The following is a 22,500-nucleotide window of genomic DNA, read 5'->3' on the forward strand; positions in this document are numbered from 1 at the left end:
AGGAAGGTCCTCCAGGTGGACCTTGACAGGCTTGAGGAGCAGGCCCACACGAACCTTGTGAAGTTCAGCAAGTCCAAACACGAGGTCCTGCACCTGAGTCAGGGCAATCCCCAACATTAATACAGGCTGGGGGTCAAAGGGATTGAGAGCAGTCCTGTGGAAAAAAACCTGAGGATACTGGTGGATGAAAAATTGGACATGAGCTGGCAATGTGCATGTGCCACCCAGAAAGACAACCGTATCCTAGGCTGCATAAAAAGCATAGCCAGCAGGTTGAGGGAGGTGATTCTCACCATCTACTCTGCCCTCATGAGATCCTACCTAGAGTACTGCATCCACCTCTGGGGTCCCCAGTACAAAACAGACATGGACCTGTTAGAGCAGGTCCAGAGAAGGGCCACAAAAATGGTCAGAGGGCTGAAAAAACCTCTCCTACCAAGAAAGACTAAGAGAATTGGGGTTGTCCAGCCTGGCTCCCAGGAAGACCTTAATGTGGTCAGACAGATGGAGACTTTTTTACCAAAGATTGTAGTGGCAGAAGAAGAAACAACATTTTTAAACTTGAGGAGGGTAGGTTTAGATTGGCCATAAGGAAGAAATCTTTTACTGTTAGGGTGGTGAGGCACTGGAACAGGTTGCCCAGAGAAGTTGTGGATGCCCCCTCCCTGGAAGTGTTCAAAGTCAGGTTGGACAGGGCTTTGAGCAACCTAATCTAATGAAGGGTATCCCTGCCCAAGGCAGGCAGGAGTGGACTAGATGATCTTTAAATGTCCCTTCCGTCCCAAACCATTCTACAGTTCATCACTATACTTTCCTTTCCATGCTTAAAAAATTCTGACTGCAGAACTTTTATTTTTTACCAAATGAGTTCAGTTCCTTTAAGGGTGGTGGTCAGGTTTTTATTACATTTCTGTGGTTGGAGTGCAGCCACTGTACAAATAGGGAGGATAACAAGAAATATCCATTAAAAATGCACTACACATTAAAATACTAGTTCCTCTTGTGCTGTTATTTTCTTTGTATTGAGGACCTCTTTTTTGCAAGGACAGTTCAAACAGTATTTCAATGACTAATCTGTGGAAGAGTTAATAACTTGGAAGACTAATCAGGATACCCAATTTTCATTTTTGTCAATGATACTTTCTTCCAGATCAACAGTAAATCAAGACCAAAAGCAAGCAGTTCAGTTGTCCATGCAAAAAAAAATAATTCATAGGCTTTTCTGCCAGCAGCTTATGACTACAGCTCACAGAAAACACTGCCATACAAACACCTCTTTCTGGAAGCGTAAGCACAAGGAATAAGACATAGGCTCTTGAAACTAACATTTCCCTCAACTCTAGAACTTTTTTTTTTGAAATCAAAGGTTGAAAGGCAAAGTTGAGGCATGTTGGTTAGAGATGTAAAGGATCTTACAGATATAGTATTTTATGTATCTTCTGAGGAGGAAGCAACTATACAAAATATATATAAAAACCAAAAACCTTTTTTTTTTCTTTTCCATAAGCAAAACAAGATCTGAACACCCATCTTTTGAATTGCTGAATACATTCTCATCTTGAAAACTTTCAGTACAGTATGATATAACCCAAGATATTTATTGTACATAGAAAGCAAAATACTCAGACTGGTATCTGTATGTAACTAATATTAAAGTATGTATGTGTGTGTGTCTCAATAGAGAGATATATATTTAAATGTATTTATTTGCAAAATTCTACACTATCATTTTGTTGTACAATGGGAGTGGTGTACTAAGGACAAATTTCCATGTGAAGTGCCTGGTATTTAAACATAAATTCTGAAAAAATATTTATATATGCCATGTTTTTTTATCAATAACAGGCTACTCAAATCCTAACAACAGGTCATAGCTTAGTGATTTCTGACTTCTCATCAAAACTTAACTTATCCACTACATAATTGGAACCTGTATTTTAACAAAGATTAGTATGGTTCCTTGACAGACTAATCCTGGGTTCAGAACTAATCAGTATTTTTTATTAATGACATAGAAGATAGAATAGAGAGCATGGTTATTAACTTCACAGATGTCAACAAAATGGAAGGTAATGCAAACACACTGGTGAAGATGATGACATTTCAAATATGTGGCAACTTGAGAAAATCCAGGCTGAGGTTTAAAAAAAACTGTTATGACAGAAGACTGAAAGAAGGATGTCTTAGCTTACAGAAAGAGCAACAGGTTAGATGCTGGAGTTAAAAATTAGTACAGACAGTGAAGCACTGGATCAGGTTGCCTGGGAAGCCTTGGAGTCCCCATCCTTGGGGGCCTTTATGAAGAGATTAGACACTCATCTGTGGGAAGTGAGTTCAGTCACTGCTAACTCCTTGGTAAAACAAAGGGATGATGAAGTAATGTCTTAGCAAGTATTATTACCACATCATGTCCAAATGTCCTCATCAGAATGGCTGCCTCCTGTTGAACAAGTGCTGGCAAACTACATCTTCACCTGAGCTCAGGACCAACAATGCAGCGTAACAAATAGTAGGTGAAGGAGATGTCTGCAGCAGCAGCAAAAGTAAAATATGGCAATGCTCAATTATTTCAAATAACTTTTTGGTAAAGATATAAACAAATGAACACACTCATTTCCATGGATCACCTGCTTTACAATTGGTGGATCTACTGTTAGAAAATGTTCCTTGTATCCCAGCACTTTCAAAATGAAACTCGCTGTGAGAGACCTTTGTAATATAAAAAGATTCTATCTGTGAGAGACCCTTGTAATATAAAAGGATTCTGATCACATGCAGAGCTGCCTGCTCATTTCAATACATTACTTCTTCCTTGCTCATAGATCACAGAACACAAAGTTCCTCTGTCTCTGCAGCTGCCTCATTCACTCTTCCACATGCTTTACAGCTTAACATGGAGATTTTTCTCTCACTCCTGCAACTAGCTAACTACAATTTCATGTTCTCATGTTCTCAGATATATACTACATCCTTAAAGACATCATCATTTATAACATTTAACTAGAACAACTGTCAGGTGCCAGGAGACAGGTAACAGTTGCTGGACACTTACAGAGGCCTCATGAAGACTGTCTGCAGGCTGATGGAGAAGAGCTTTGAGGCTTCAAAGGAAAAACGCAAGATAACAAGACAGGCAGTTGATGGACAAATATATACTAGGAAGGAATGTATAAAGTAACTTCCAAATATTTAGAGATGAAGCTAAATTCCCAAAGCCTACAATAACTCTTGATACAAGATGAACTTGTCTTTCAGAGTTTTGCACAAGATTAGTCTGATCCTGCCTTGGAAAAACTTGTTTTGCATAATAGCCATTAAAATCCCACTAAAATCTAGGCAAAAGCAACAAGTGTTACACTCAACTTTTACACATTAGAACGTATGCTGTTGCTGACAAGAAAACAACCAGATCCTATAACTAAGTACATGATTTTGTAATTAAATTGAGTTGAGCTGGTGTCAACAAGGAGAAAAGATACTTGATACAATATTCTCAATTATGGATAGCATGTTTTCTACAGAGGTTTCACGTCACCTCAGCTTTAATGTAAGGGGATACCGAATCTGGCAAAACAGCAGTGAGAATGCAGGACAACAAAATATAAATAATTACAATAAATAAGGTTTGGATTTGGTTAGTAGATACAGTGCTCATTCCAGGCTTTGAATAGAAAATACAACTTTTCTTTGGAAAAAAATACAAAGTCAGGGAATGCCTTTCATAACCATCAGTTACCACAGAGACACTGAGCACTTCTCTTCTTCCAAAACAAAGATTTAATGATTTAAGTTTCCCTGTATTTTTTTCATCCAATTCTATGGAAGGAAAAAAATAATTAGTTAAGTTCTCATTTGTATATGTAAAAAAGAAAAAGAAAAAAATGCAAGGGGGTTGGTATTTAATTCTGATAGCCACTGGGGAAGTGCCACAAATCCTCCAGGATCCCCAGTGGAATAAATTTCAGAGTTTAGATCTGGGTCCTCTAAACATTGTTGCCTATATCCCAAAGTCTTCAATGTTCTGCTAAAATCATTTAAAGGAAAGTGCTGTGGGACATCATGATAGAGAGATGCAGTCTCTCAGACAGTTAAGTCAATGTAATGACTGGCACTGAAAAAACTTTGCTCTTGCCTTTGTATTGAAGAGGTGGTAGATGTTGAGAGAGAAAAGCTGCCTAGGTCAATGTGCTTACTGTGAGCTTTGTAGCCAAGCGTATGGTTTGCAGCAAGTCATGTAATTTTTTTAAGAGCTTTCAGTGCATTTTTATTCCACACAGGGGTTGCAATAATCAGTCTAAAATCATGAAAGGGTAATTTTTTTTGCTGGGTTGCAGCTGAAAGTATTTTGTATTGCTATGGTGACTTAGGCACCTAGTAACACTAGGAGTTTTTTACTTTGGTATTCAATGGCACAAAGGGCAATAAATTAGATCATGTCTTGAAGTCCCTCCCAGGCTTATTTTCTATGAGACTTTAATTTTGATACTATTGACTCACTAGCTTTCCTAGTGACTTCATGTAGGAGTATATAAAGATGACGAGTTTTCTGGAACTTGGCTGAAGAAAGTTTTCCCAGGGGAATCTTTGGGACTGAACAATTTCTAAGCCATATGTGGTATGACAACCTATGTTGATTATTTCTTTTAATTTTTTTTTTTTCCTGTCAAAGTAATAAGGATTTTTAAAAGTTAACAAAAAAATAAAATTAGGTAGCTCCCAAAGAACTTTAATCATTTCCCAAACCAAATGATGTAGTTTGACCCATTCTTCTTCACAATTCTGAGACAGCCTTAAGCCCACAAACATTACAACCTCAAAACCAATTGGCTAGTCTGCAGATATTCTTCCAACTGTACTATTTCTCCACTGTCTTTACTTCCGTTACATTAAGTATGCTTCAGTATATGAAAAGAACAAAACGCAACACGTGATATTTGTGTAACACAGTATCTTTTCTATAACTCCACAATTCCAGTGTAACTTTTAATGTTGGACATCTGCAATTTATTTACATTTTTACTTATTACCCACACTGCCCTCAATTCTTTCATGCTGTAGGCATCCTGAACTACAAGTGCAATTTTGATTCATCTACACAAAGTGCTCTGTGTATACTTTGGGAGAAGATATTAAAAAGATCCACAGCTACAGCATTCTTCGAACTGTGGAAGCCTGAAAAATTTTGTGTCCAAGTCAACAAGGTAAGCTACTAAAGCACAAAGAATATTGTGGCCGAACTAATTATTTCTGTACACTTCTATATTTTAGTATTTGAAGAACATTTTTAATCTTTATTTTTATCTGAAGCATCTTGGCTTTCTAAAGACTTCTCTGTGTTAACATCTAACATATATAAAATATTTTTCTAGTTTAAGCTGTTGAAACACATATTTTTTAGAACTTCTATTTCTGTGTGACCTAACATTTTTAAAGCTGTGACTTGTTATACTTTTCTACAGAAATACTTTTCACCAAATATTATTTGGTAAAATGACAATCACTATATTACAGATGTAGCAACTGACCTGTTTGTTTGGTTGTTTTCTTCACCCCCGTAGTACCTCTGGACTAGTATTTCCTCAGGAAGAGCTGTATCTCATCTTGCCAGTACAGTTCTAGGTCTGTAGGATAACCTATAGCATTTTAAAGAGAAAAGCTCTCCTTTCCAACCCACTGTATCAGATCTAGAATTTTTATATTTATGCTTTGGTAGGCAAATGGAGACAAATCCTCAAATCCTACAGTATTTTTAAGATATCTAATTCTATTACTTTGTCTCCTTACAATTTCATGCTATTATAAAAAGTTTATTATTTTTCTTAAGTAGAAGTGAACTGCTTATTGACATGAGTATGTGCAGCCATTTAGGGAGATACTAATCCAAATATTGAGAAAGGGAAGAAAGAGTATTAGATGAGTCATGAAATACAAATTCAGTAATGCTACAACTGTCACAGAATCCATTATTATTTTTTGTTGAACATCAGGAATCACTTCCCCCATGTATTTATCACATATAGTGAAATGCTGAAGAAGTGCTATTATTCCTAGATAAAATAATCCCTATATGCAAATCTCTAGCTTGAAGCAAGAAAGGAAGGAAGGTCCTATTGTCACATATCCTTGTCAGGAAGCTGAGGGTGTGCTACCTCATTTCACTAAGGAGAGAGTGAAGCTACAACATCCTGGTGGAAGAAGACTGGAAATGCAATGCCTATAGAAACACTGCACCTCAATGAGGGTATTTCTGGATGTGCTTTGTCAACCTGCCACTTTCAAATTACACCCTTCCAACCTGGGCCCTCCAAGAACCATGTTGAGGAAAAAAAAGGGAAGTAGCAACCTTTTATTCTCTCAAATACAACACTGAAGCACAAAAAACCCCTCCAAAATATACTTCTTTTCGTATCTATCATCTGATCTATCACCAAGGATTTCAAGTCTACCATGTGGACTTGGGAGTTGCACTGACTTGGTGATGAAAAACAGAGGTCCTAGGTGACAGGCACTGTTGCAGACTCTGTCAGGAGATTAAGAGTGCACTGGAATAATTAATTAGGGCACTAAAGTTTGTCTTCTTTAGTTCATCACTAGAGGAGACAGTGTAAGATGCAATTAATGATCAATGGTCACAAAGTGCCTCTGGCACATCAAGTAAGGTGCAGGAGCAAGTAAGACTGAGTTTGTGTAAGTCTATTACTGCTTTTATAACCTCCAAGACTAGATACTTGTGCTTTTCTATTCATAGTAGGTGTTTGAAAAATTTTATCAGTCACTGTAAAAGAAGCTGGTGTTCTTCATGCCTTCCATTCAATTATTTTAAGATAAAAAGTATGTGAGTCCCTCTAGGAAAAAAAATGTAAAAATCACAAAGCCCATTATCACCAACTGCACAAAACTGGTCTTGCAAACACAACTTTTCTTTTTTGATACCTTAAAAAGATACAAACTCAGTTGTTGCTCTTTGTAAGATCCATCTTTTCAGTGGGCACGTGATACAACTTTGCTGGTATCCGTAAAACAAAATCCAGAGCATCTTTCTTCTTGAGCTTAGTTGCTGAAAAGGTAGGTTGCTTCTGCTCACTTTCTCCTTGTTTTGTCTTTATGGAAACAAACTCTAGGATCACAGGATAACTCAGGTCAAAGGGGCCTCAGGAGATCTCTGGGTCAACCTCCTGCCCAAAGAAGGCACAGCTAAAGTTCAGACCAGCTTGCTCAGGGTTTTTACCCAGTTGGGTCTTGAAAACCTCCAAGGACATAGACTATACAACTTCTTGGCAACTGCCCCACTCACTGCCTGACTGTCCTGATGAGGAAAGAGTTCTCTTTACACCCAGCCTGAATCTCTCATTTTAACTTATGTCCACTGTCTCTCAGTCTGGCACCACAGTGAAGAGCCTGGCTCCATCTTGCTAATCTCCCTGTAGGTACTGAGGGTCAGGTACCCTCAAGGCAGCCTCTTCTCCAGGCTGATCAAGCTCACTCCCTCAGCCTCTCCTCACAGTACAATTGCTTCTGATTCTAACCATCTTGGTGGCCTTTGGCTGAACTCGCTCCAATTTACTGCTGTATTTTTTTATATTTGAGGTGCCAAAACTGGACACAGTATTCCAGGTGTGGTCTAATGAGTGCTGAGAAGGGGGAGACAATAATTTCCCTCAGTCCCTTGGCTCTCTGCTGTGCTTAAAACAGCCCAGGACACTGTTGGCCTCAGCTGCCAGGGCACTGTGCTGGCTCATGCTCAGCCTGCTCTCTGCCAATGCATTCTCAGCAAGGCAGCTCCCCAGCCAGGCTATCCTAGTGTGCATCACTGTAAGGGGATCTTCCTTCCTCAGTGCAGGGCATAGCATTTCATAAAGTTCCTCCTGACCCAGTCTATCAGCCCATACAGGTCCTCTGAATGGCTATCCTACCCGTACGCATATCCCCTAATTTGATGTCATCTGCAAACCTGGTGAGGAAGAGGTCCATCCTCCAGGACACCAATAAAGATGTTAAACAGGACAGGTCCCAGCATATTCTTACGTCCCAGAAGGAATCAAAGAACAGCCAGGCATTGCAAATGGAAGACCAGAGTGAAAGGTAAGAACAACTATTAATTGCATGTGAAGATCTAGCATGAACATAGCAGAGGAAAGCTACTCTGAGTGTGTATGGGGAAGGGGAAGGGGAAGGGGAAGGGGAAGGGGAAGGGGAAGGGGAAGGGGAAGGGGAAGGGGAAGGGGAAGGGGAAGGGGAAGGGGAAGGGGAAGGGGAAGGGGAAGGGGAAGGGGAAGGGGAAGGGGAAGGGGAAGGGGAAGGGGAAGGGGAAGGGGAAGGGGAAGGGGAAGGGGAAGGGGAAGGGGAAGGGGAAGGGGATTTATTTTATCTGTATGTTTTGGATTTTAGAGGAATATACATAGGAGAAAAGACATTACACTTTTATTAACAGAAAAATATGCCAAACCTTTCTAAAAATCACTTAGAAACTTATTGGTTAACAGGGCATTCCTAATTAGTCCTTCCAGAACTGGAAAAAATTTTGCTTGTATTTGCACAGATAAAAAGGTTCCAGATTTCAACATTAGCAATTTTGCTAATATTGTAGACTATTAAGACTGTACAAATTTTCAAAGATCTAATAAAAAGATTTCAGATCTGGGAGAACTCCTTGTCTTATTTGGAAAAAAAAAAAAAAGATTTTAATGAACTAAAACTGAGAAATGGGGCTGTAAGCAGTCACAAGAAATATCAGATGGAGATTAGGAGTGATTAGGAGTGACTGAAGGCAGAATAAGAAATGAGGGAAAGCCAAAGACATGAAGACAAATCGTTTCCTGGGATGAAATCCAGATCCCATATAAGTCCATGGCAAAATTCCCCCTGACTTCATTAGGGCCATGACTTCACTTGTGAAGTTTATTCACAGCAGAAGATGTAAGTGAAATACGCAATGCATCTGACAGAACACTTGGGGAGAAGGGGGAATAACCAAAGCTGATACACATAGTGAACCACGTATTTTTCTGCTAGACAAATGAGGTGAAATAACGAATTCCTGTGAGAAACTTCAAAAATCTAACTCATACTAAAATTAAACACAAAGATTTGCCAGTAATAAAACTGGCAAAACTGGCAAAAAACTAGATGAAGGAAGAACAAAAGACTATTTCACAATATAGAGGAAGGTTAACAGTGAGAATTCTAAGATCCTGCATTTGATTTCTATTTTAAATACAATTATGAATACCCCAGAATAAGATACAGAGGTAAGAACACAATATATTTAGATTAGTCATATGTGAAGTTAACTGTGAAAAAAATAACAGAGCTGACAATCCATGGCAAATAATATGACATGTTTTTGTTGACAAATAAAAGAGAAAATAAACTACCCACATAGATCTATCTACTGTAACCACTTGGGAAATATGTTGTTTTGAATCCTTCAATGGTATCTCTGCTTAAGAAGTCAAAACCCAGTATGTTAGACTAACTAGTAGAGAATAATGACAGTGACAATAATACAGAATATGTTTATGACTTTATAGTAGGCCCTCACTTCAACTCATATGTTTAATGTACTTGACTACCTTTTAGCTATTACTCACTCACCTCAAAAACAATACAGCAGAATCCAGAAAAGGACAATAGAAGTGACCTATGGCATAGTAAACATATCTGTAGGAGGAAACAGTAAAAATGATAGGAGTACTTCAAATTTATTTAATTTAGCTGCCACTGAAGTCAATACAAGAGGAGTAGCAGTTTGGAGATATGAGTAAAAGTGATATATTAGAAATATGGAAATAAGGAAAATATAGCAAAAAAGCAAATGTCCACCTTCACCTTACCCACACTTAAGGGTCACCCAACTTAATATGGCATATTTATGATCATTTTATCACTCCATTTATCCCACTACGAATTTATTCTAGTAATATTATTATAGATAGTGTTTGGTGCTTCTTGCCCTATCAGTTTGGTCCTGCCCAAGCACATCAAAATATAAACTGGTTCACTTTAAATTAGGGACAGCTAAAACTTGCAGTTTCTATTCTAAGCAAAGTTTCAAAATGGATATTGGTAGCAAATCAGAATGAAAAGGAAAACATACAAAACAAGTTTTTGAAGAATTTCAGCTTTATAGTAATGAGTCTGAGTTGAAAAAAATATTGAAAATAAAACCAAAAAACCACCAACAAAACACGTCCTCCTCTTCCTTTCAGCTTTGTACAAAGAAATGAGTGTTGTACAGAGAAATTTCTATAGAATAAATTCACAGATTTATTGGTACCCACATGACAATTTCATTTCCTTTTAACAAAAAAAAAAAGTTTCTGAATAAAAATGGCTAATGAAAACATATGGATTATTTTCTTAGATTATGAAACTGGTAATTAAATTGGCTAGGTCTTCAACCTTTGTGGGCTTTTTTTTTGGTTTGTGTGTTTTTTGAACTTGGCAAGAAAATGCCAAGACAGTAAATAAGGATACCCTATCTGCACTAATATATTATATGCTATTAATTTTAATAATACTTACTACAGAAATAATCCAATTAAATCTTTGAACTGTAGGTAAAGAAAGGATCTTTCTGGAAAACTGACATATTAACAATATATTATCAGATGAGCCTCAAAACTCATGCACAATTAGCCCTTCTTACAGAATCAAAATATTTAGGAATCAAGTTCTGATTAAGATGACATTAACATAGATTATCTGATACTAGTGACTCTTACTAAAATTCCTATCCTTGACATTGGCTTGCTTCCTTTGGTGTCTAAATAAATGTATTTTCATTGTTACAGAACCACAAAAAGTGTAGAAACTTGACTAGAAATTAGCTTAGGGCAAAGGCCTCTAAAGTCTTTCAAACCAACAACTGCATCTAGTTCAAACGTCGAAAGTTAACATGCTAAACAAAGAAAAGGATTAGGGAGAAAGAGCACAGAAGTTTTTAAGGTAAAGATTCAAAGGAAAATGGTAAAATACTAGAGATTTCAGTGTCTGCATATTTTTTGGGTTGTTGAAGAACCATTGAAAAAAGAGCAAGCCTGAAAACAAAGAAGTTTAAGAAAAGACACTATGGATCTGGCATGCTCTGTAGTATCTAATGTTTGGGATGTTTTAAAAATTGCATCAGTTATACAGAAACTTAGCAGCAACAACTAAGTATCTCAGTGTTATTTATGGGTTAGAGTAGGCAAGGGAAAATCTGGAAAGCTATTCAATGATCCAGGAAAAGCTGAGGGAGAATTTGGACTGTACTATGTTTGTTTGTTATACATCTTATTATAAATACAGGCTATGTATAATTTTTTTTCAAATTTCTGTTGAAAACTTTTACATCAATAAAACTCTGCTATCTTGGAAAACTGATCAGATAAATAGTGTGGGACAAAAAGGCTAAAAATATTCTTTTACTAACAATTCCTACACACTTTTGTGAGATTTTATAAGCTGATCATCAACATTTGTCCACAGTGGCACCTAAGCATTTTGTTCTAATACAGCAGCAAGGGATCAAATAGCATTACACTTACACCTAGGCATGGTATATTTTTTCTTCTGGTACAGACTTCATTGAAAATGTTGATTGATAGGTATGTTTGAAGGGTATGTTTCAAAGTTTTCAGCAGGATGCTACCAAAGTATTTCCTTTTCATATGCTAAGCTTCTTGGAGCATTGATCTTTTATTTTACTTTTTCAATGTTTAAGAACTAGGACTTGAAGTGACGACTAGCTTTGCCTGTTAGAACAAGCCTGGAGAATGGCCAGCCCTTCTATATGTTTTTTGCTGAATAGTTGCTGGCAGCATTTAACAAGTAGAACGACACATCACACTTGGCAGGGACAAATGGGTCAAACTGACCTGTGTAGGACTGTCTGCACTGCCCTAGCTAACATTTCTCACATTAGCTGAATCTTACACTCACTATATATTTTTCTGTAAGGCTAAGTTTCATTCAATCTTAAAAATAAGAGTGCTTAAATTTAGCTATAGTATTTAGCTATGACAGCTATTCCAGATTACAAAGTAAATGGACTTGGACAATTCAGCTAGCCTCTAGGTAAGACACAGCATACTTGAAAAACCTTACTTTTTCCAGATTTATTGTAAGAATCAAAGAAAAGAGGGTTCGAAGGCACCTCAAGAGATCATATAGTCTCTTCATCCCCTACCACCAAGTAGGTTATACCTAAACCACTTCTAAACACTTCTAATTTGTTCTCAGAAGCCTCCAGTATCAGCGGTTCCACAGTCTCTGTGCTGGTACACATATCAGCACTTAATTATCCTACAGTCAGAAAGGTTTTATTTTTTCTGGCATCTATCCTAACTCTTCTTCCTGAAATACTAATAAATTATTTCTTGTCCCATTCCCAATGGTTAAGTTCATTCCCATCTTCTCTCTACAGTGTTCTGAAGACTGTCATAATTTCCCCACCCAGTTTCTCTCTTCCTAAAAACCTACAAACCTACAAACCTAATATTTTTAGTCCTTCCTCAGTCTTCAGAAAAGGCCAATTAGAACTGGGTGAAGGATAGAGCTTACTTTTATGTACAGCACTCCTGTTAAGTATGCTTTCACCACCACATACCTTTGCCAGTACACATTCAGCTGGTGACCTGCTACAATTTCTAGAGTCTAAGAATGATTGTATATCCAGTCATTACCACCTCATATTTACACCAATGATTGTTCTTACATATAACACTTCAAACTTACTCTAATGTTTCTCGAACATTTTACCAAATTGTTGTTAACATGTGAATACTAATCATGCCTCCCATGAATATGTTATATCTCTATGACCTCTGCAACAAAACACAAATATAGTCTGCCTGCAGACTGAGCTGATTAGGACATATCTGAGATAGAACCTAGGTTAACGTATTCTGCCTCTTAACCACACACTTTGGCCTGTGCTTAATGCAGACTTTTGCTTCACAGGGCAGTATGTTCCAGCCAGATGAAATATATACAGTGCAATACATTGTTCATTACTACATCTATAAATATCTAGCTACAAAATAAAAAAATACATGTTTTAAACTGTAATTCCAGTAACTCTAGATGGATACAAATGAGTGCTCATCTCAAGGTATTTCACTGCTAGCAGTCGTGGTTTACCTTTTGGTTTAACATACCTGTAAGTGCAGTCTAATGCCAACTGGCATTGTGTCAAACACTTCTTAAACAAAGCCTGATGCTATTCTACATGGTGGCAGTAGTGTACGTAATATACCGCTTCCATTCAAACTATATCTGAAGATGATTTTCCAAAATTAAACAAGTCAATTACTACCTAAAGACTGCAAGAATTTGGGTTCAGGGATTTGAAAATCCTTTTTGTTTTGCCTTTGTACAGCACTTATCACAACAGGGCTCCAGTCCATCGTTGAATACTTTACTATAAAAATAAACCACAACAGTTTAGACGAATTTAGCTAAAATACGTTTTTTCCTCATAAGAACAGAGAGAAAGAAGAAACACATTATATACAACTACATCTGTAATGTTTCAAAAAACTGTTAACACCTGCACATGAAAATAACTGAGTAGTTTTTTTGGAACAGCTACCAGAAAGATGAGGAGAGTGGACAGGTCTACTAAAACGGAGATTCAAAGTTCACAGTGTGCTCTCCAGAACACATTTGAGAAACAAAAAAGGAAGAGTAAGAAAGACTATGTAAGCTAGAATTTATATCAGTGAAACTGAATTGGAATATATTTAGTCTGGAAATTGGAATGGGCTTATAATCATCAAAGGAATGAAGTTTCATAATGGCTTTCAGTTTGAGATTGACTATGATAATTTTAGGAGAGGAACTATATGACATGGTTGCCCACAACATGACTGTTATTTCCTGTGTTCTTAGACCAAGAAGAGATAAAAGCTCAGAGAACGCTTTTCAGCTGTGATGTCTGATAATGCCAAATTTTCAGGGAATGAAGAAAAGGAGGGGAAACATAGAGAAAAATAAAATATTAAGTTGGGGAAAGTCCCTAATTACCCAGAGTACTACTATCACAGCATAATACTGTATCAAAGAAACATTTCCCCTTATCCATCTCAATCAGAAGCTTATGGAAGTCTTTGAAAAGGGTTAGTGAGAGGCCATGGTCATGCAAAGGCTCTGCAACACTAAACCTCTATAAATGGGTACAGTGGAACAAACGAACTTGGTAAGTCTAGGTAAAGGAGGAAGACTACTGGATTTGTTCAGCCTAATTTAAGGTACACATTTAATATTGTTGTTTCATTGGAGAAAATAACTGGAATACCTGCAGTTATAACCCTAACAGAGACTACAACAGGGTCTGCACCACACATATGCATTCCCAGCACTGTTCTAGACTGTTGTTAGATGTCAACAGCAAATTTTCTCAACTGCACTTTGCCAGAAGACTGTGAACACTGCTTTTGTGTATGGACATTGCCAGGTATAATCATATCTTTAGTCATCTTGATATTTGATTATTTTAATGTGACCTACACATGGGGTTTCACACTGAGATGAAGTCTTTGTATAAACTCTTTAAAGTGCATTGAGATATCTAGTATTTTAAAATGTGTAAAGTGATTAGAGTTTTCTACATATTCTAAGGACTAAATAATAATCAAATAATAACACTTTCTCAGCATAATGTCCTAAATTTTCCGACTAATTTTTGCTTGGATTTATGGATCATAATTTAAACTACTGGTATAAACATTACCAACTGGATATAATTGTATGTTTTTATTTAACTGTTTACACAATATGTAAAGACATATTTTGGACATGTGTATTTACAAAAAAATATCTAGAGAGTACACTTTCAAAAATTTTGGCTTTAATATTATGAGTTACTCAAAATCCAAATGAAATCATCAAAAGTGGATATACATAACGGTATGTGCAGTTTTAGAAATGCAATGTTAATGACACTATCATCTCAGCTTTTGTGTTGTACAAAGACAGGCATCTCCTATGAACTAAATTTAAGAGTTACACAACCACATCACAGAGAGATTTAGTTGCACAACTTCAAACACATTTTTAACATCTGTAACAATACTTAAGATGCTGCCTTTTCTTATTCAGACTTGTTACGTGAAAAGCATAACTATTTTGCCCATACACTGAGAATTCATGACAGCAGTACCACAAAGTTTTCAGCAAGACAGCTTCCAAAAAGATTCTGTGAAACCCCACAGGAGCCTACCAACTTCTGCAAGCCATGCTATAGGGATCTGACACTTTTCAGCTGAAGGCACTATATCTCTGGAGTGATCTTTTTGTCAAGAGCATTGGGAATGTACTGTAGAAGTGCAACAATTGGGTCTGGAATACTGTAAAGAAGAAATAGCAACTTCTGATCCAAAGTAAGACACTTAACATTTAAGAAGCTAAAGAGGAAATGATAAAGGACTGGAGCATCTTGAAAGGTAAGAAAATTGATGAACAGAAGCAAAATGTAGACGACAAATGGACTGAAAAGTAATGCAAAAAAAACCCCCAAAACATTTAGGAAAATATTCAAGTAAAGTTATGTCAATGAGTATGGTGAAAAATATTATTAATCAGAACATCATTGCTTATTTTTCCACTAGTGCCCACATGTGAGTCGCTCTGTATGAAAGTATGGAGGCACAGCCACAACTCAAGAGTTACTGTTGCATGATGCATACAATCAGTAAAGGCAAAAAAAAAAAATGTAAATGGTAAGAAAATAATAAGATAAAGTGTTGGATTGCTGGACTTGCCTGTCACTTTCAGATGCTTTGCAGTGCTAGGCTGTATTCTCACAATACAGCTTCTTTCAATGGGAATATGCTCAGACAAAAGCTATAACCTTTAAGATCCTGTTTCCTAGCTGTTCCTTTTTTCATATAAAAATAAAAATCAATTGTTGTCACAAAGTCTCTTTGCCCATTATCTTCCTTATGTTAAATTTACGAATAAAAATGTGTGAAATTAAGTTATACAGGCATTAAATATCATGTGATTAGGTGAAACATTTTTGATGAACAAGGATACCCAGAAATACTGCAATTGCTACCACATTCATCTGCTCAATTACATGCTTCTCACCTATTTAATAATGCTTGTTACATCCCTGTTAATTGATGTGTTTCAAGAGTTTGTTTTCTTATACACTATGTCAAGTCTTATACAATGAACAACAGACTTGGATCATAGCAGTCTCCTAGAACAGAACAAGCCTCCAAGGTAAATGCAAAGAGATCACGAAATGGGACAATGCAATGATAACAAAAAAAAAAAAAAAAAAAAGGAAAAGAAGGAAAGACAGGGGATTGGAACATTATGAAGTTAAAGAAACAAGGGAATGAAAGGGATTAAAACTGGAATGATAGGTAACCTACTGTAAGTGGTGTGAAAGCTTAACAGTGGGGGACTGGAATAATCAGATATGGGAACGATCTGACAATGAAATGCTTTCAAACTGAAGCACCTCAAAAGTAAATGATCTTACAGCAGAATAATCATATTTGCCTCTGGGAATAAAATTTAAAGATAAAAAAGTTTGAAAAAAAAAATAACAAGTTTGATGATTATGCAGATAGAACTGCAGAGAGAAATGATCCAGTCAGGGCAAGAGTGGGAAAAGTAAAGGAGTAGGGTTGGGAACAACAGCAGAATACAAAAGAAAAGGTGACTGAAACCACCAATGCTTGGAACTCACCCTTTCAGAGACAGAATTGAAGACGAAGGACTACACTGAATAAGCTCATTTTTCTAATTCATCTCAGATTGACTGTTACTCTTGTTCATTTGGACAAAAGTTATTCTTTCTCACAACAACCCAACATAACATTTTCTAGAAACAGCTTTAAAGATCATGGGATATATTTATGCCTTGACATTTGGCTTCAAACAATTCCCATCTTACAGAACACAGCACTACAATAGCTGAACACACAGAGTCATATATGAGATGAGGATATATGAATTCACTTTTTAAGAAGTGACTCTAAAAATTATTTTTTGTTTTCACTGTACTTTTTAAAAAAGCAATCAACAACTAAAATTCCAGAAATCAGAATGACATCCATTATCTCCAGGATTCTGGACTTGCTGTTAGGAACTAGATTTTCATCAGTCAATTGAGAACATAAGAGATTAGTTGCATTGTCCTCAGTCTACACTCTCATACAGTGTGAGCAGGGAGAAATCCATGACAATAATCCCCTTCCACAGAACTTCACCAGTAGGATATTTGCATTCCCTATCTCCTTTGCTAAATCCTCCCACTCCTTATTAAATGAGCTGCAGTGAGTTTTAACAGAATGGCATAACCACCCCATTGTCTCCTATGGCAAGACTACATTTTCTCAGTCTACAATTTTCTGATGACCAGTTTCTTTTTGTTTTCTCAACTGCTGTGAACAGCTTTGCAGATTAGAATTTTACCTTTTCCTCCCACGCTTATACAGTGAAGTAAAATGTCATTTTGCACGATGCATTTGCCAAAATATGAACACATAGACAAGAGACACACCAAGTGTTCTTGTTATGAAACACCCTGGTCTGTGCCAGTTGCAATAATCATTTACGTGTGATCAATCTAGTACAAATGCACAAACACCAGAAGAGCAGTTGAACTTGATTTCCCTTCCTGATATTCCATCCCCGAGAGTGAGAACTCTTGAACATATAACAGAGACAGGAAAAGTAACAGCACAAAGTTGATTTCATTATGATTCCGATGTTCAGGTAAGAATCTAAGTTTACCGGCTCTGAAGGAACTGACTTTCAAATCCCTCCAAAACAATTCAGCAGTATACTGGCTATGACATGCAGGTTAAAAAGAAGTTGTGTTATCACTAACGCATGAACTGTCATTATTGTCCCTAAGTATCATTCCATGTCTTATCCAATGTTGTTGTTTCTTCAGGGACGATAAAAGTTTTTCCAAAGTTTCCCACAACCATGCAGCTTTTATTGCATTTGTTGTTTGGATGCTTGTGTTTTGGTTTTTTTTAACTTTTTTTTTTTAACTTTTAACTCTGCATTTATACCCTAAAGGTATGTGTTGTGGAACTTCCAACTAAATCCACGTACAATTGTTATGCAAGATTAGTAGCACCTAGTTCTATATAAATAATGATTTTTTGTATATAAAACACCGTCTGTTGTGTTTGTCACTTTGAAACCTGTTGCTTATCAGCTGAAACCTACAGTAATTTTGGAGTAGTCCACGTTCAAAAAACGAGGGAAGAAACAGCCTTAAGTATTGATTTAAATGAAAAGATAGTTGTCTGACACTGATTGTTGACAACCAGTATTAGAGGAAATTGGAATTTTGAACAGAATATATATGTGCACAGTATGTAATGTATTTTCTTAATGTAGATTTATGTTAGTGTCCACATAAACCTACCAGGAATTGGATTTGAAGACCAATCTAAGACAGAACTTGAATTTGATACTGTGGAAGCACAGAAAGTAAGCCTACAATTTGAGATCCCACTAGTGATAGGCTGCATACTGGATCATGGAATTACCATCTTTCATCAGACTGGGAATGTAAACTGGGAGGCATGCAGCACAAAATTTAAAATGCTTTATGTAATTATTAATACAGAAGATATCCCCACTACCAGGCCATGGTTATACCAATCACCTAAAACTTACTGCAGTATTTTCAAATGTTCAAGAAGTGTAAGAAATGGAGCAGATTATACCTCATTACCCAAGGCAAAAACTGTAAAGTTTTTAAAGTGCCACTGCCCTAAATACACCAGCTGGGATTCACTGCACTTAACAAGCATTTAAATGTTATACATTTACTTGAAGTTACATACCTACCATCTTTCTCTAGTCAATGAACAGAGACTATTTTCTAAGTAAGCTGATTCACCTACCCATGTTAGATACCTGTCCACAGATGGATAAGTTTATGACTCTAACTGCTCTTACTACTTTGTTTTGAAAACCAGATGTGAAGTACCAGGTTCAAATCCAAAGACTGGAATAATTTCCCCATTTTCTAACACTGAATAGCTAAGGTATTACAATAACAAAAATCAATTTCTCTGATAATGTTCTCATGCTCAAAGCACGGAAATACTGACTACTGTAAACACACACAATTTTCATTATGTTTATAAAAAGATAAATTTAAGCTAAAAAATTAATATGAATATTCCAAAATAAGAAAGTTCTGCTATCATAAATTTATCTGATAAAATGATATTCAGTACAGTTCTAACAACCAAATGCCTGAGATGCTTGCTCTTGACACTGTCACTGGGACTCTTTTCGCATTTTCTGTTGATGCTCTAATACCATACAAATGTCTCTCCCTGGAAGCTTGTCTAGAATCCAAACCCTGCCCCTTCCCAACTGAATGGTCTGATCACTAAATTGCACACAACCTCTTGCCTCTTTTTCCCTAACACCATGCTCCATTGCTCCTGGCTGTGTGCCAGCTTCAAGATGGCAGGCAATGTAATTGCTCAGCATATTCCTGGTGTCATGGCTTTCCTGGGAATTGGGAGATAGAAATTTAATCTACTTGGAGATTAACAGAGCCACCGACTTTACAGGTGAGTGCAGTAATTACAACCCCCCGAAGAACACTTTTCTAGGGGAGAAACACCCAAACTTCCTGGGTGAACATTCTCAGGAATCCACAAGTAAGTGGGTGCTTGTGGCATCACAATATTTTTTTTCCAGTGTATTAACTATTTTTCATTAACACGTCCCCTGAGGACTATGTAATCCATGTAAGTAATGTAAAAATTTTAAATTTCTCTTCATTGTTTGCCATATTCCTTACTTATTTTACTTATGTCATGTTTTCCCTATGTTCTTTTCTCATTTTCTTAAGTAATGTTCTTTGCTGTAACAAAAATGAAGGGCCCTGGTCAACGTGGTAATGGAGGCAAGGAAGACGCCTCTCTTCTCCCTTGGTCCTCTGCCTCCTGCACAAGCCTCTCCCCCCCTCTCTTGACTTTTCCTTGCAGATCGCATTCATTCCCTTTTTCATATTTTCAGCCCCATCAGCAAGGAAAAGGCAAAAAATTCACAAGCGAGCAGGTATCTAGTCATAGCCTTTATCTTTTGGTTGACAGTTCATGGTCTCACAGAAGCCCAGTAATCTTGCACTAAACTTGGTGCAAGGGATGAATGAGCATAACCTTTTTCTCCAGTGGTATCTCAGTGCATTTACATTCTGTTGCTTCAATCTATCAAGAACTGAGCAACATGTACTCGTAAGTTTCGAAAGAGTCACCACGGCAAGCCCTGAAACTGCCTGTTTTGACAAATGACATATCATAGAAATGAGAAAGGAAGGCTAAATCTTGAGTTAGGGTGTAACTCAAGTTATTTGCCTTTTTTTATAGGCAAGAATTGCTACAATATGCAGTATTTTAGCTATAAACACAGCTATAAATGTAGCCATATCTACATAATCATATGCACAGCTATCTCAGTTTATCCAGCAGAATGGCAGACAGTACATAGGATATGTAAACAGATCTGCCAAACACTTACAAAACAACTTTAATAGCAAGTGTCATTCTTTTCTGTAAAGTAGCTGTTTTTAACACACATGATCTAACTCTTGTTTGCTCTTTAAAGTTTTATTGTCTTGGCATTTTATACAGGAAGAGAGCATTAGCATACTCAGGAGAACTGCTAAAAGTAAAAGGCCTCAAGCTACCCACTGCATGGTTGATAGCATAAAGCATGGGATATAAAAACTTTTGTCTGATTGCTCACTTTACTTGTTTTAGAGTAGTGTTACTCTCAAGAGCATATATTCATGTTCTTTCTACTTCAAGTTTTATTACTTCTTTTGTATTATTTAATACATCTAAAGACACTTCCAAAAGACAAATTTTTCCATTTTGAAAAAGTAATGGTTTGGAACCTGATAAAATACATGAATGTTCACAGTGTATTATTTTCAAAGGCAAGTAGAATAAATGTGCAATAAAACAATTAAATGTGTGACAATAAACATTTCTATGTGATCATAGATATATTAACATGCCAAACAAAAGAAGAAAAACTCAGCAAAATATTTCCCCTTTTTAGGGGACAGATCGAAATGGATTCTTCATGCACCAGAGCAGAAGAAAAAGGGACTCTGGTCTCAATTACTGCTAAATATCCCACTCTAGAAATTAAAATGAATATTAAAAATGTGAAAGAGAAAATGGAATGAAAAAAGGCAAATCAGATCAGCTATTTTAAACACAGATAAAAAGAGACCATAATTGTACGTGCACATTAAAAATCATCCTACAGTAAACTTAAATCTAAGTCTACTTAGATATCACACTGCTAATTATTATATAAATAACCTGGGAAACAATACCTCCAAGATACATGTTTTACTATTTAGTAAACAAGAAACTGCCACGTTTGACACCACTGATTAAGGCCAGGCATTTCTAAAGCTTCAGACACATTTCTGAAATCCACAATACATCAATTTTTAATACTTCCACTCTCTCAGCTCCATTAAAAAGATGGTAGGGGAAAGATTTTAGAGTAATTAATGATATAGTTAGCTGCTAAATATTAATAGGAATCGTAGTCTTGCATAAAATATAACATATAAACCTTGCCAATACAGACGCACCAGTAATTAAACTTGAATATGTAATTACACTGATTTATACGACAGGCAAAAAGTTACACTTTACTGGCTTCTATGTAAACTGTGGGCAACAGTTAAACTTTGCATTTTATGGTTTATATAAATGAGCAATATCTCTACTACAGTTCATAAATGGTTTAGAGACTCATAGTTAAAATTACAACTAATTCCAACATGAACATTCTGACTATACCTTACAAACCAGGCTGTGAAAATGACCACTGAGATCAGCCTCCCGTTACATTCAGTGCTTGCAAGCAAGTTGAAGAGGTTTTTTAAAAAAACAAAACTCACACCAATCTTACTACAAAGTAAATGAAGACTCATCTATTTAAATGTTTTAATATAATTGTTTAGTTTCAAACATATAGTTCCAGATGTTTCGCTTACCATGTTTCAAAGCACTTCTGAGTAATATTGTGTCTTAGACTAAGGCATTTTTTCTTGAAAGGATGCTAACTGCACTTACATGTGAGGCTGAGGAGAGCAGCCCGGACTGCTGTTTCCATTACTGTCAATGTGATCCAGCGAACCATTGAGATCTTCATGGACTGCCTGCAGTAAGCCACTGGATGCGTTATTTATCAATCCTGGGTTACTAAGCAATGGTAAACTACTCTCTGCCAGTGCAGCCTAGTAAAACGAAGAATAAAAATAAAATTATTAGTCCATACTAATCACAAATCACTTCTAAATGTTCATACATATATGAATGTACACACACAAAGCAGCCCATTTTGGGTAGTTGTAGAGGTGGTCAGAAGGATTTTGTGCTTTTTCCAATTATTTTCACATTCTGAATATAATAGCATCTCTATTTCTGGTTTACTATTTCTCTTACATCGGCTTCATTACTTTCCATTATTAACTATGTTCCAATATTC

The 22,500-nt window shown here is 36.5% G+C and overlaps 1 protein-coding gene across 1 annotated transcript in view; it reads right to left on the reverse strand.

Moving 5' to 3' along the window:
- The window catches only part of FOXP2 (forkhead box P2), a 194,960-nt gene that overhangs the window by 9,025 nt on the left and 163,435 nt on the right, over positions 1-22,500 (reverse strand). The window contains exon 15 of the mRNA XM_074870227.1: positions 22,086-22,249. Coding sequence (XP_074726328.1) covers positions 22,086-22,249 — 164 coding nt within the window. The remainder of the gene's footprint in view (positions 1-22,085; positions 22,250-22,500) is intronic.

Source organism: Strix uralensis, chromosome 5 (genome assembly GCF_047716275.1).
Source record: "Strix uralensis isolate ZFMK-TIS-50842 chromosome 5, bStrUra1, whole genome shotgun sequence".
Lineage (NCBI taxonomy): Eukaryota > Metazoa > Chordata > Aves > Strigiformes > Strigidae > Strix > Strix uralensis.